This window comes from Mauremys mutica, chromosome 3, assembly GCF_020497125.1.
Source record: "Mauremys mutica isolate MM-2020 ecotype Southern chromosome 3, ASM2049712v1, whole genome shotgun sequence".
Classification (NCBI taxonomy): domain Eukaryota; kingdom Metazoa; phylum Chordata; order Testudines; family Geoemydidae; genus Mauremys; species Mauremys mutica.
The window spans coordinates 52,208,011-52,222,570 of record NC_059074.1 but is presented as its reverse complement, the minus strand read 5'-3'; the positions used below and the strand labels follow the sequence as shown (position 1 = coordinate 52,222,570).

The window sequence follows — 14,560 nt, the reverse complement described above, 5'->3', positions numbered from 1 at the left end:
GCCTACGACTTAATAGAATTAGTTGGTTTATCATGGTTTGAGCTGAAAAAAAGATAGACATTGAAGTAAGATAGACATTCTTAAATTCACTAAATTTTATTTTGTCTATCATCTGTGAAAGATTATTCATGTCAGAAACTTACTGTGTTGGAAGGGAAAAGGCACTTCTCTCGCTCTTAAGTTAAAAAGAAAAGAAAGAGAGAGAGAGAGCACTCTTTAAAGTTTGTATGAAGGAATTACCTAGAAATTTCCTCCTCTTTTGAAAACCTTTCCCCACCATATTTAGTAAACATAACAGCCTGTTCAAATTTACAAAGGTGACCTGTTATTCAAATAGCAACACAGTAGTATATACAGGTCCAAATTTTCAAAGATGTGTGCACACCAAACTTAAGCCCACAAATCTCCAAAGTGTATGCATGTAGGTATGTGGAAATCTGAAATGCATGAGGGTATAGCTGTACCTAAGTCGCAGACACAACAAATGCATATATGGTTAGGCACATATATCTTTTTAGTCTATACTGGTAGGTTTTTGGTTTTTTAACCACTGAAACACTCATGTTTTATGCATCCATTTATAAACTTTCCTTTAGAAGTAAGCGGAGGTAGGAGCTGCAAAGTTCAGGGGTGTTTTCAGTCTGGCACTTTGAAATTTTGAATCTCAACCTCATTCTACTCTCTACTGAGTAGAAAGGATTGCTATCATTTACAATTTACACACAGTTTTCAAATGTTCTTCACTTGTTCTTCACTTGTGAGGAGATTGTATGACATCTCTTTAGGAAGGGATTAGAGAATTGTATTCTGTTTAAATGAAAGTCATAGCAGTCTGTCAAGTTAGAAAAGATTGCTATCATTTCTTAACAATAGAGCTAGAATTGGCGAATCCAGGGTGATGACCTAACAATAATAATAATAATAATAATAATAAATAATTAATAATTAAAAATAATATAACATAGCTTTATTATTTTTGTAATTTTGCTTGTACTTAATAATCTACCGATCTATCTCAGGGATGGATTTGTATAATGCCAACTAGGTTATGGGCAGACATGTGTAAAGACAAGATCTCTGACCTGACAGCATTGATGATAAAAGACTGGGTGTGACATACAGTGAGAAGCACTGTGATTGTGTGGTGGTTTCACATAATATTGTTCCAACGTTTATTTTAATTCTTTAATGTTGGATGTAAGCCTTCTTATTCCAGCATCATATAAAGAATCAGTTTAATTATTGCTCTGTTCAGAAATATTATTAGAAAAAAATCTTGTTTTTTCATTCTCTTAAGAAACAAAACAAAATAAATGTGATTTTCATGAATGTAAATATTAGTCTGAACTGGGGAAGAGATTTGGTTTTAATCTTGTAAGATCTATATTTTTAAGTTTATAATTTTTTCCCTTGTGTACTAAGTTCAATTCTGTCTCTCTGTTTTGGTCACGTTGTGCCACTCAATCAGAACAAAATGACTAGAATATGACTCTAACTGGCCATCTGAAAATTCCTCTGTTATTGACCAGGGCTATTTTATTTATAAAATAAGGGAGAATAAGCAAAACACCTCAAGTGACACAACACAGATGAAAAATTGGTTACTTCTATTGCAGTCTCTTCAGTATGTCTGTCTGTGGAAAGCTTTTAACAAAGATTACATCTTTGAGAGTGGATCGTCTCTGGGGGCGTTCTTCATTTGGTAAGTTAGGATCAAAATATACTGTTTCCTAAATGTATCTCAGAGATACTTAAGCTGTTTATAACTGGACAAAAGAATTTATTGAAGGGCATATGTATCCTTTTGGTTATTATTAATAAGCAGGCAGTCTATAATTGGGCACAGTATGTTAGTTTTAACACTCTTTTTATTCAGTTCATTCTTGGAGATATTTATTCAATTTTGTTAGAGTTCGATAGGAAATGAAATTCTGTTTTCAAAAAGGCCAGACCCTCCTGTTCTTTATACAAAAGGTTTTAGTTTGTAAAACAATGTTTGTTTGTTTGTTTAATATAATTAAGTCTTAAAGCGTCTTTCTAACTTAAATAGTTATAAGGAAGTTATTGATTCTACATGACAGTTCTTGAAAACATGGTCGTTTTCTTTTTCTTCGTGAGTTGGGTGAGGGTGTTGCTTGAGTACTGCCAGTAATTAATTAATTCCCCATTAATATATTCTATTCTTAAATTGCTTCTCACATTAGTAATTAGTTGACCAAGGTGTTTAGATACCATGTTAGTACATAAAGCATTTTACCATTTGCACAGGAATGATATTAAGAAACTATATTAGAAGCTTTGCATTTAGCTAATGTATTTGCAAGTATATAATTCACATCATTTGCCATTTCAACATTTAACAAATAAACACGAGGTTTAAAACATTTCCAACTACACATGTTTTTCCTAAAGCCTTTTTGGGCTCACTTTATGGCCTAGATTTATTGGTTCAATAAAACATTCCTACGTTCCTTTTCACAATCTGGTCTTTTCCTAAAACAGGACTGTTTACATGGTTTGTTTGCTTGAGATAAGGATTATATTTTGCCAGACTGGTATCTGATACAAGAGGGAGGTGTCCTGGTCTTGATAAAACACTCCTGATTTAGTTGCTTTTTAATCCAAATGGTGTTTACCTGATTCAGTATGTAATTTGCAATTAAAAACTCCTGTCAAATATTCTATACAAAGCACCAATCACAACAACCAAGCTTACATCCATTTTTCAAAACACAATATAAAAAGAATTGGAATAGACAGTTAAACCATAATAAAGTTTAACATGCTGCTTTTCTGAATTTGTATCAACACTCTCACGGGTAATAAACATGATTTTATGTCCAAGGAGGGCTCTTTCCTGACATTTTGTCTCAGGGTGGGGTGGGGTGGGGTGCGGGGGAGGAAGCAGAAGCATCCTGCAATTTCTTTAACTAGCCTGAACATTTTATAATCTAACTAACTAAAACATACACAAGTATTGTTATATTTTCAAGCCTCCTGGCTATAAAGTATTTGTAGCTATGCAGTAAAAGCACAAACAAGGTTTGTAATGTTTGGGGGAAAAAAAAAGGAATTTTACTAATATTTTGTCATCGGTATTGAGGGCTCTTCCCCACAATTCTCAACTGCTGTATGGTCCCTTATGGATCATAGCCAACTGGTGTCAGTTAGACCCCTACACTGCTCTAACTTTAGTCCAGGATGGGGAAACTTCAGAATCAGGAAGCTGTGCCTGATTCCCTGAATGTACCACCAACATGATCTCAGAAGAAGCAGTGTAATTCCTATCCACATCTGCTTCTTCCCAAAATTAGAATTGGGCTGTATCATGTCTAAGTACATAAGGGCTCAAGGGATTTAAGTGAAGGGATACACACGCTCAAGCGCACTCTTGAACATCTTAATGTGACAATATGTTTCTTCCCTGATTGCTAACACTCAACTATGGAAAAAGCCTTAAAAGACTCATTGCTCAAATAGAAATTATCCCTGATTTAGGGCTCCCCTGGGTCACTCTGCCATAGAGTAGACAATAGGTCCACTGGAAATATGTCCCCTCCAAACAGTGATCAGTGGAGGGGAAAGAAGGGAAGGTCCCTTCTTGTATTAAAGAAGATGAGGTGCCTTATCTCCTTGAGTAAACAGGCAGAAGCAGCACTGATTTCCAACCAGCTTCAAATCTGTTTCTCATCGCCATTCCAATATGTTGGGTCATGCAGTATAATTACTGAACATGTAGGATAAATCCAGTGGCCCCAGCAATAGGTGAGATTATGACCAAATCCAGGAAAGGGAGCTGCAAAGGACGTGTAGAATATTATTTAAATAACCCCTCTTTCCTCTGAGCAGTTCCAAATATTTCTAACACGTAATAAGGTGGGCAGGAGGGAAAAGTTGTCTTTGGTTTGCAGAGTAGGTCCAACCCATTTCCTGGTTATATTTTCTCAATGCACAGCCAACACACTCCATACTGTATAGAGCTTAACAAAAATTGTGTATATTTTTTCCAGACAGGGACAATTACTAAACATTTGGTAGGTGGTTTTTAATCTGTCAGGGTGTGGTGGAAACATCAGTAAACTAGGCATTAGTGGCAGAAATGTAGAAGTATTTTATATTTCTTTCCCGAAAATGTATTGTAAGGAGACTTTGGAATTGAAATCCAAGACACTTTGAGCCTGCAGGATATTGGTGGGTTGAACATTGAATATGGTCATACCTAGAGTGAATTGTCAATCAGTATGAAAGATCAGGATATAGTGTCATGTTACCTATGTGCTTTCGATACTGAGGTCTAGCTACTGTAATCTTTATATAGTAAAATAGAGATGAACTGAATACTCTGCATAATTTTTAGTGACCTGTGGTTTATATTCCCCTGATTGACTTTGTTTTTAAATTAGAGCTGTGTGGATAGAGGACAGTAGATCAAGTGTAAATAGCAAAATTACCATTTGCCACTGCTAGCTCTGCTTTTTTGTCCTCATCTATTGATGTACAGTACAGAATGAAAAGACCAAAAGTAAAAATCAATGCTTCCTATTAGAGAAGGTACCTTTGAGAGCAAAATGCAGAGGCGTCTGAGTGCTAAGTTATATATGTGAGTGTCTGGCAAAGAACAGTAGGCACCTTTGGGGATAGGAGAATACAGGGTCTGCATACCTTACTAGTTTGTGTTCTGTCTGAAAGAAGCAGTATTGAAGATGACAATACCCAACTAAGTTCATGGCTCCCAGTGTTATGTAGCTGACAGTTTCTTTGCTTTTATTTCATTCCTTTTGAGATTTTATCCGGCATGATGACAGGGTTTGCAATGACTGTATTGTTTGCTTTGTGCTGAGTAGGGAAGCTGCGTCTCTGTCCCTGTATGGGGGGGGGAAGGTGTCAGTGTTCAGAGCAGAGGAGGACTTCTTGGCTGCCTGGTTGTGGCATGTGTGCAAAATTAGAGACTGAGTGAAGAGGAAAGACAGGCCCAGACCACTAATGAGATAAGTACCTTAAGGGATGCTACCAATATGAGTCCTTTTGGATGCCTGAAGCGGCATGTGTGGTGCATATTGCTGCGATTATTTGGAAATTGAGTGCAAAAGCTGAATGTGTGACCTGTTTTCAAATGAGGATGAATGCTGCTCCTACTAGCTCAGCATGATGTTTTCTTTATACTTGGAGCCAACTGCTTCAAAACAATAAAGAAAAATCTACTTCAAGCCACATCCATCCATCACATGGAATGGCAGCAATAGCTGGCAGTGGGTGGAGAGCTTCTATACACTCTTACCCCAGATTCCTCTGTGCCCTGCCACTCAGACTATAAATTCCTATTGCAAGATGAAGACTCAGATTAGCTATAGTCTATGTGTGTTCTCTGTCTGTTGGGCAAGAGTTTGTGTGGATACATTTAGAAAGGGACAAATTTCCAAAGGAGTCTACACACTGTGTGCACACAACTTTGCATATGTTCATCACTTTTGCACTATTTCTGAGCCCTATCACTGTGGGCATAAAGTATTGCATTTTTACACACACAAACTACATTTATAATATAGAGATGGCCTAAATATTGACAAGTGACTAGTAATTTTGAGTGCCCTTGAAAAACATAATGGTCTAGGTTTTCAAACATCGCTATTACATTTTTGGTACACAATTTGAGACACGCTAAAAGGGTTTGGTTTTCAGATGTCTTGAATGCCTGCTGTCTGAAATCCAGGCCCTTTTAAGGTGTCTTAAATTGTGTACCCAGAAATCAATAGCCATCTTTAAAAACTTATGCTGCTATGTTTTAAAAAGTGAACCTTAAATGATACAAACCGGATACAAAAGCAGATGTCAATATATCCAATTATTTACATGCCAAACAGCCTTTGAAGAATATTCCATATATGATATAACTATAGAAGAAAATTCTAAACATCCAGTAGTGATGTACATCAGAGCAGAGTGGGATAGTTAGTTCTGTGTCATGGTAATAGTCAAGAGATAGCTAATTTTGAATATCTTTGATTTGTTTAAGTTCTATTTTACAAATCCAGTCCTCTGTTTCCAGAGCAGATAGGCATTTTTCTTTGGTAAAGGGGCTCTAAGTGGTACTTAAGCTCCCATTAGAACTATTCTGTACTTCACAATAGCTTCCAACCAATATGCTGACAAATTAAGGATGAAAGTACCGTACCAGACAGAAGTAGAGAGGCATTCATTCACATCTAAAATGCCAACTGCTCAGGAGTGACTTACAAACAAGATGGGTATCACTGGGAGTTGGAGTGCTGCTGAGTACTTCCCAGCAAGCAATCAGCAATCTGTAGTCAGCACTGTTTCTTTTATCTCTGCTTGCAACTTATTAAACTACCTTTTACATATCCATAAACTGTTACAAAGAGTAGTAGATAACAAATATAAAGCCAGATTCTGATATCCTTATTTTGGAAGTAGCCCCATTGTAATCAATTAGACTACTATAGAAATAAGGTACTGTTCAATGTAGGATTATCCAAATTGGGCCTTGAGACAATAGAGTGATAGGTGCTATACAAAAGCCTAAAAAAGAATGATTGGTACCAAGCAGATCTTGCAAAATATTAAGAAAACATTATTTGCACCTTGAAATCCGAAGTGAGTAAGAGAAGCATATGGCTGCACTGCCCTGGAACAGGGCAGGCACCAAGTTTCAATAGTGAGAGTCACAGTTTAATCCCTGCGTCCCCTTTGCTGCATGGGGCAAGTAAACTGTGCTAACCCTTTCCTTGACAAGCTTACCTTCCCATCCACACCAGTTCATATTGGTGGGAGAAGGAGCAAAATTTCTTCCCACTTCCTTCCTACTCCTGCCCATTCAGTCCCCAGCTATCCATATAGGAGTTGGAGTAGCAGCCTGGAGGTGAGGACTCTTCCCTCCTTTCAGGTTCTGGTGATGCAGGTAGCCAAGCAGGAGAGGAAAGGATCTCCTTTTGTGTTCTCATTTCCCTATGCAGTAGGGCACACAATTTAATCCATAGATATACAAATATTATAGTCATACTCGTCTCACATTTTTCTATCATCTTTTCAGATAATAAAAACTAATTTTAACTTATCCACTCCTCTCACTCTGTTCCCAGTTCATTAAGTACAATTTAATCCTTACATTATATTGATTCTGAGCTTTAATAAAATGGTAAATGAAATAAGTATAAACTTTATGAATTGACTATTTCAATATTAAAATATTCCTTTTAACTTTTTAGCTCCCTCCAGAGCACAAAATAGAAAAGTTCGTTCAACTTTTCACTGATTATTTAGATTTAGTCATCTTATTATTTGAGTGGAATATCAGAACATATCAAATAGCATATTAAAGCTTATATCGTGCTTCTTAAAGTATCACCCAGCACTGCTGCATTTCTTGATATCCTAAACTGAAGAAAAATTAATTTAACTGATTTCAGGATTGTTTTTCTTCTAAAGATGATGTTCTGTAATTCTAACTATATCATGAAATAAACTAAGAGACTGTAACTTGGTTCACCTGTCCTAAAAGCCATCCCTTACTCCTGGGTAGATACATGAAGATCATTGGGTCATATCATCAGCCCTACTTATTTTTGGCTTTAAAGGTCAATGAAAAATGATGACAGAGTTCTTCTTTTGGACAAACCTCTCAACAGGTATTGAAGCCCTCCATGGAAATGCTGAAGGATTCCTGATAATTCATTGTGGCAGGTGTGACTTGTTAGTCCAGTGGTGGGAAACCTGCAGACCGTGGGCCACACGCAGCCCATCAGGGTAATCCGCTGACAGGCCAGGAGACAGTTTGTTTACATTGACCGTCTGTAGACATGGCTGCCCGCAGCTCCCAGTGACTGTGGTTCGCTGTTCCCAGCCAATGGGAGCTGCGGGAAGCGGCGTGGGCCACAGGGAGGTGCTGGCCACCACTTTCTGCAGCTCCGATTTGCTATGAATGGCGAACCATGACAACCGGGAGCTGCAGCTGGCTTTGCAAATGTAAACAAAGTGTCTGGAGGCCCGCCAGCCTGATGGGCCATGTGCGGCCCATGGGCTGTAGGTTGCCCAGCACTGGTCCAGAGGCTTGAGCAGGAAAGAGGCAAAATAGAGTTGTTTCCAGTGCCTTTTATAGCTTCTGCCCTGTGGAGAGAAATCCATAGTTTCCAACAAAGCCCTCAGAACAGCTAGTGGAAACTTACAGGTGAAAGATGGAGTTTGGAGTCACATCGGTAAGTCACATGTCCCTGAATAATTTGGCTTAGTTGTAGCAGGAAAGTCCATTATTTGTAGAAAGGCATCTCCCATGGTCCATTGTGAGTTAAATATTCCTGGTTGAGCCACTTAATTTGAATAGTCCCTTCAAGATGTGCAGGCTATATACCTTGTGGCGTTACCCCAGGAGCAAACATTTGAAATTCTGGTATAGAGCTAATACTCATAACTTCAAATACAAAAACAATACATGCGTACAAACAGCATAATCATATTCAGTGAGTCATAACCTTTCCATAGACATCTTACGTGCCACATTTTGTACATGATTTGTTGCAGTTATATAACAGTGGCAGCAACAATGATCTACATGGTCATATTTTATGAGATATCACACTAATAAATCCAGAACAGATGAAAAGAATAAAATTGGGTTAAATACAGTGGGTGAAATCCTAGCACCATTGAAAACCCATGAGAGTTTTGCCACTGATTTAAATGAGGCCAGGATTTCACTCAGTGCAGGGCGATTATGCTCCAAGCACGGGGGAACTCCACCTATTATTGGCAAATACACTCCTGATGCTGCATTAGCAGGCTCCACACTGAGCCAGCCAATCCTTGGGCAGGCTGGCCACTGTTCAAAGAACAGAGGGAGCTGCAGCAGCTCTAAAGGCATGTGTTTTGTATCTGGATCAGAAATCTCATGTAAATGAAGTCACTATTCCTGAGCAGCCCTTTGTGGAGCTGATATCTATCTGCCTCTGCAGGGGCTCAGAGGTCTGAAAGCCTAGGGTTGTAGTAGTCTTTTGGGTGTTCCTGCAAATGTGCATAGGGAAGAAAGGGATTTGAGTGACGTATTAAACTACCTGTATGACACCCCCCTACCCCCAAAATCACTGTAAGTGGTGAGACAGTTCACTAAAACAGGGGTCCCCAACCTTTTTAGGTCCAGGGACCGGTTTCGTTTGCCGGACCCTCCGCAGGCGTGCCTGCGGGAGGTCCAGCTGAGCCGCGGGACGAGCGCTCCCTCCGCAGTCGTGCCTGCGGGAGGTCCGCTGCTCCCGGGGCTCAGCTGCAGCTTCCGCAGGCACGCCTGCGGGAGGTCCACCGGCTCCAGTGGGGCCTGCGGAAGCTCCAGCTGAGCCCCGGGAGCAGCGGACCTCCCGCAGGCACGACTGCGGAGGGAGCGCTCGTCCCGCGGCTCAGCTGGACCTCCCGCAGGCATGCCTGCGGAAGCTGCACTGGGTCGGTTCGCGGCCCGGTTTCTAAGAGGCCGCGGACCGGTACCGGGCCGCGGACCGGGGGTTGGGGACCCCTGCACTAAAACACTGTGGAGGTCCCTAAGGGCATGATTTTGACCTTAGTGCATTAGTTTTTAAAGGGTCAACATGAACAATGATGTCCTGATTCTGCAAAGCACTTTATTGAATAGTGATGGGATTGCTTATTTGTTGGAAGTGAATCATGTACTTAGTCAGGGATTGCTTCATTTTAACAATTAGTGCTGTGTCGTCCCAGGATCTGAACAGTGAAATAGAGTTGGATCAAGAGTTGGATTGACATGGGACAGAGACTGACACATTGCTGTGGCTCTGTCCTGATCAGTGGCCTACTGCTCCCCTATCCTGGCAACCACAGATTTCTGCCTTCTAGTTCATGGTAGCTGCAGTCCACTCAGGTCTAGGCACATATAGATAATTCAATAGAGGGCAAACTTAGATGTTATACTGACTAGAGTCTTACAAAACATGTAGGTCACACAGTGGGTTCTTGGAGCACTGAGGGAAGCCTCATGTTATAACTCTTCCTCTAGGTGGCTGAGTGTTACTTTTTTCTTGCTGAGTCACATGATGGCATAGGGTGGCAGAAAATTGCATTTTTCAGATTGGCTTCTGACTAGTCAGGGTTGAGTACATTTTTAAAGCCCTGAATATAATTCTTGCTAGAAAGATCCTAATGGCTCTTTTTCATTATCTACATAATGTCCCAATCTAAAGCTAAAAATATGGGTGGCAGGGGAGGGGAAGAATTCCAAATAATTGGTAATGATGGAGAAGGGGGAGATGTATTTTTAATGGTTTACTTATTTCAGTTCAATGATAGGATTTATAGTTATCTAAAATTAAGAAATATATTTTTACTGCTCCTACAGTGGATACTCTTAGTCCTTTCCCTCTCCCATAACTCAGCTCTTGGAGGGAAGAACTTTTCTTAGGTATGTTAACATATTTGTATTTGTTCTACTTTTGGTGGCATGCTAAGAGCAAAAAGCAAATAGGTAGGTTCTATTATAACCCTATTTTTTTTTAGCTTCACAATAACTTTGGTATTATAAGTGCAAATAGTTGCATGTGTGGACCTGAATTAGATACCAGATTTGCGTGGAAGGGCATAGTTCTACATTGCAAGAAGTCGTAGTAAAAACCAATTTTCTTTTCCCATCTAGGATTGTAATAAAAAACCCAACATATATGTCATTTGTGAAATGTGATGTTTGCAAATACATTTGCTATGGAAAGGGAAAGGAAAAATCATCACAAAAGATTACAGTAACTTGAAAGATTGGAGGTACTACAGTAAACATTGTAAATACAGAATTCTGTAGACTATCTCATCCATGCGCCTTTAACTGCTGTCTTTACAGCAATGGCTTATGGAGCTGCCTTTTCACTCCTGCCTCGTCTTCCTGCATCCAGTTCTGTATCTCAGTCTTTCTCTCTGACCTCTGTTCCTGAATGACTTGCTGTCAACTTGAATTTATCATGACAAAAAATAAACTCTTGACCCTTCCTATGTTTTAACAAGGAGCTCTAAAAAGCATATTAGCTTGATGTTAACTTAGAGCATCTATATCTTCATTTGGAACAAGTTACAGCACATTTTTCTACTATAGATCCTCATTAGAAACACCAAAATCTGTTTTTCTATACTGTCCTCATTGTTCCAGCCACACACAAAGACACACAAGACTCAATGGATGTTGTTTAATTAGGCCACAACTGTATTCACTGAACATATCTGGGAATACCCAACATAAGTAGTTCCGTACAGGTCATCATTCCACCTATCTGAGAGCACTGCTTTTAGTCCAACCCTTTCTCATCCTGGTATCAGCCAGCCCATTGCTGGGACCCCACAACCCTCCCCTCATATGAGTGCTAAGGGGGATTCAAAAAGAGTGGGGGATTGTTTCCCTGCTGTACCTGATGTTAGGAACTCCCAATCCCACTTTTTCTGGCTTTGTTAGGGGATGACTCTTCCTAAATCCACTTCCAGCTCCTTTTCATCTGGGAACCATATCCCCTCTGTAACACGTATATGCACTGGACACCTGCTATCTACTAAGTTGTGACATCCTGACCTAACCTCCTTACCTGCCTCACCGAATCCCTGAACTGCTGTGGGGAAGGTAAAAAAGTCCACCCTGCCTTGACCAACCTAGCAGTGTGGGGGAAAATTCCCAACCCAAAAGAAAAAAGGTGACTAGTGGAAGCCCACAGAAGATTAGATAACACAGTCCCACTCTGATCCCATGGATGTGAGGGTGTGTGCCGCTGATCAGTGATTGATGAGAGAGAGAGTTCCTCTGAAATGCATAGGGTACAAATACTCTCTCCTCCCCCAGGTGCACATGGTGAGTCAGTGCCTGCACCTAATCTAATCATAGACCTTGCTCCCTACAATGATCCGTAAGGCCACTACTGTCTCCATCTTCAAATCTCTTTTGTGATGTCCTGTGTATTATTATGTATATAGTAGATTTCAGGAATGTCACTCTGTATGTCATTCTGAAGCCTAGAATATCTGTTGAGTCAGTGTGAAATGATGGAATCAGCTACAAGCATGGTTGAGAGGGTTTTTTTATTTAGCATATTACCAGGTTGAATCATCACTGGGTTTCATGGTCTGTTACCATCCGATTTTAAAGATTTCAGCCATTATGACTTTTCAGATTACACCCATGCTAAGCATCCTAGACCATGGTAATGTCAAAGGTAACTCAACCAATCACCACACTTACTCTACAGCTAATTTTCATTCCGCCATTTCACCGGTTGTAAGTGGGAGCCTGACTAGACTATGGATTACTTGGTCCAATCCCCCCACCTCATGCCCATCTGTCACATGCACAAATCAACACAAATCTCCCAGCACAACTTCCTCAGACAGAATTCAATACAACCACCCACACAACAATAAAACCAGTATACACGATAACACCAGACACACACAGCCCCTCACCAGAGCACAGACTCCTCATATGCCAGTCACAATATTTATTACAAGTTATGTTTTGTGGACATAACTTTCTCAGTGTGAAGAAAGGCTTAGGTATGGTAGGCATGTGAATGGTGTCCTGAAGTACAGATTCTGGGATTACATTAGCTCACATTGGCATGTGGCTAGGGGGATTTAACAGATGGAATTACATTATTAGCATAAAGAAATGGCTGATTTTAACCACACAAGGTGGTAAAAAATGAAAGTCTTGCTGTGTGATTAGCCTTTACGTTGGTTCATTCACATTTAAGTAGTCCCCTTCTGTGTGCAGTAGCCAGTAACAGAATATGAATGCGCCCACTGGCATATATACTTTTTAGTGCCACTTTGGTTAAAGCTGAAGACTCAGCATTCTCGGTGACAAGAGCAGATAGGTAATAATTGGAGATTACCAATCTCCTAGAACTGGAAGGGACCTTGAAAGGTCATTGAGTCCAGCCTGCTGCCTTCACTAGCAGGACCAATTTTTGCCCCAAATCCCTAAGTGGCTTCCTCAAGGATTGAACTCACAACCCTGGGTTTAGCAGGCCAATGCTCAAACCACTGAGCTATCCCTCCTCCCACAAACAGATGAGCCTACCTGGGTTATAGGCTAACAGTCTGTAAATTATCTTGTCAAGGAAAGATGAGGGGAAGAAAAAATATCCAGACTTGAAATGTGAGTCAAACACTGACATTGTGGATTTCTATGTTTGCTGTATCTCAGTAATACCGCCACATTTGGTCAGTTTACAAATAAAAATCTTCTTTCAAAGTGCTAGTCATGCAAACTGAGCCTGAGATTTCTCAAATAGAGTTCTTTCCTTTTCATGAATTGTTAGTCTGTAGACCTGTTTGTTAGCCTGGAATAGAATTTTGGGTTTAACTTTTTAACACTTTTATATATTTACTAATATATGTGAACAAAGACACTATGTGTTACATTTGCCCACAAGCAAATGGGGTGAAAAAAGTTAAAAGATAAAACTAACGTGTTACAGGTTATGGTGGAAATGTAATATAGAAGCATACACTAAAAGGCTACATGGCTTTTTTTTTAAACCAAGGACTTCCACCACTCTCTGATCAACCTCCCTCTTATTTCACTTGTAAAATGAAGAAACCTCTGTGCACAAAACCAAATATTACTTAGGGACCCTGTAAGAATGGTGGAAGACAAAAGATTACAGTAGAACCTCCGAATTATGAACACCAGAGTTACAAACTGATTGGTCAACCACATACTTCATTTGGAACTGGAAGTATGCAATCAAGCAGCACCAGAGACCAAAAAATAAAATAAAAAGAAAAAAGCAAATACAGTACAGTACTGTGTTAACCGTAAACTACTAAATAAAAAGGAAAAGTTAAAGAAAAAATTGACAAGGAAAGTATTTCTGTGCTTGTTTCATTTAAATTGAGATGGTTAAAAGCAGGATTTTTCTTCTGCATAGTAAAGTTTCAAAGCTGCATTAAGTCAATGTTCCACTGAAAACTTTTGAAAGAGCAACCCTAACATTGTTCAGAGTTATGAACATTTCAGAATTATGACCAACCTCATATCCCTAAGTGTTCATAACTCTGAGGTTCTACTGTATTACAAAATCATCGATACCGTGGTTTTCATATAAACAATTCTCTCCTTCAGAGTCTTTTGGAAGTGACCAGTTCCATCTCATTCCCAAGGCAGATCATCAGAACAGATTCCCTCACCCCAGCAAGAAATTTGTGCCCCAATCTTGGATAAAGAGGTAGTGATCAGTCCATGGAATGTATAACATATCTATCTAATTTTTCCACCTCCACTCCTGTCCCAAACCCTGGGTTAAGCATGTGCCTAGCTATATGAGCAGAGCCAATAATCACAAGAGAAACTCCTGCTTGATGACACCAGATTTGTAATTGATCCTTCTTTGTACTAGAAATACTTCACCAAAATATTTTACTGTCATTTGATAAATAAAATAATTGATATTTCCCCTTAAAATAAAGCATTTATGCCCCAAAATCCAGATAATAAAAACAATTAATTAAAGACAAATCCTGGGTGGAGTTACAGCCATTGTGTTGCGAAGGAATATGCATTACTTTGTACTTGTTAAGA

At 39.5% G+C, this 14,560-nt stretch overlaps 1 protein-coding gene across 2 annotated transcripts in view; it reads left to right on the top strand.

Annotated features, from left to right (window-relative positions):
* LOC123366947 (protein eyes shut homolog) overlaps positions 1-14,263 on the top strand; it is a 442,182-nt gene extending 427,919 nt beyond the window's left edge. The window contains exons 19-20 of one of the 2 annotated variants that reach the window (XM_045010894.1): positions 1,617-1,702; positions 14,105-14,263. In XM_045010894.1, coding sequence (XP_044866829.1) covers positions 1,617-1,702; positions 14,105-14,211 — 193 coding nt within the window. In that variant the 3' untranslated portion in view covers positions 14,212-14,263. The remainder of the gene's footprint in view (positions 1-1,616; positions 1,703-14,104) is intronic. The other variant, XM_045010895.1, reaches the window with a different exon arrangement.
* Positions 14,264-14,560: the final 297 nt, after the last annotated feature.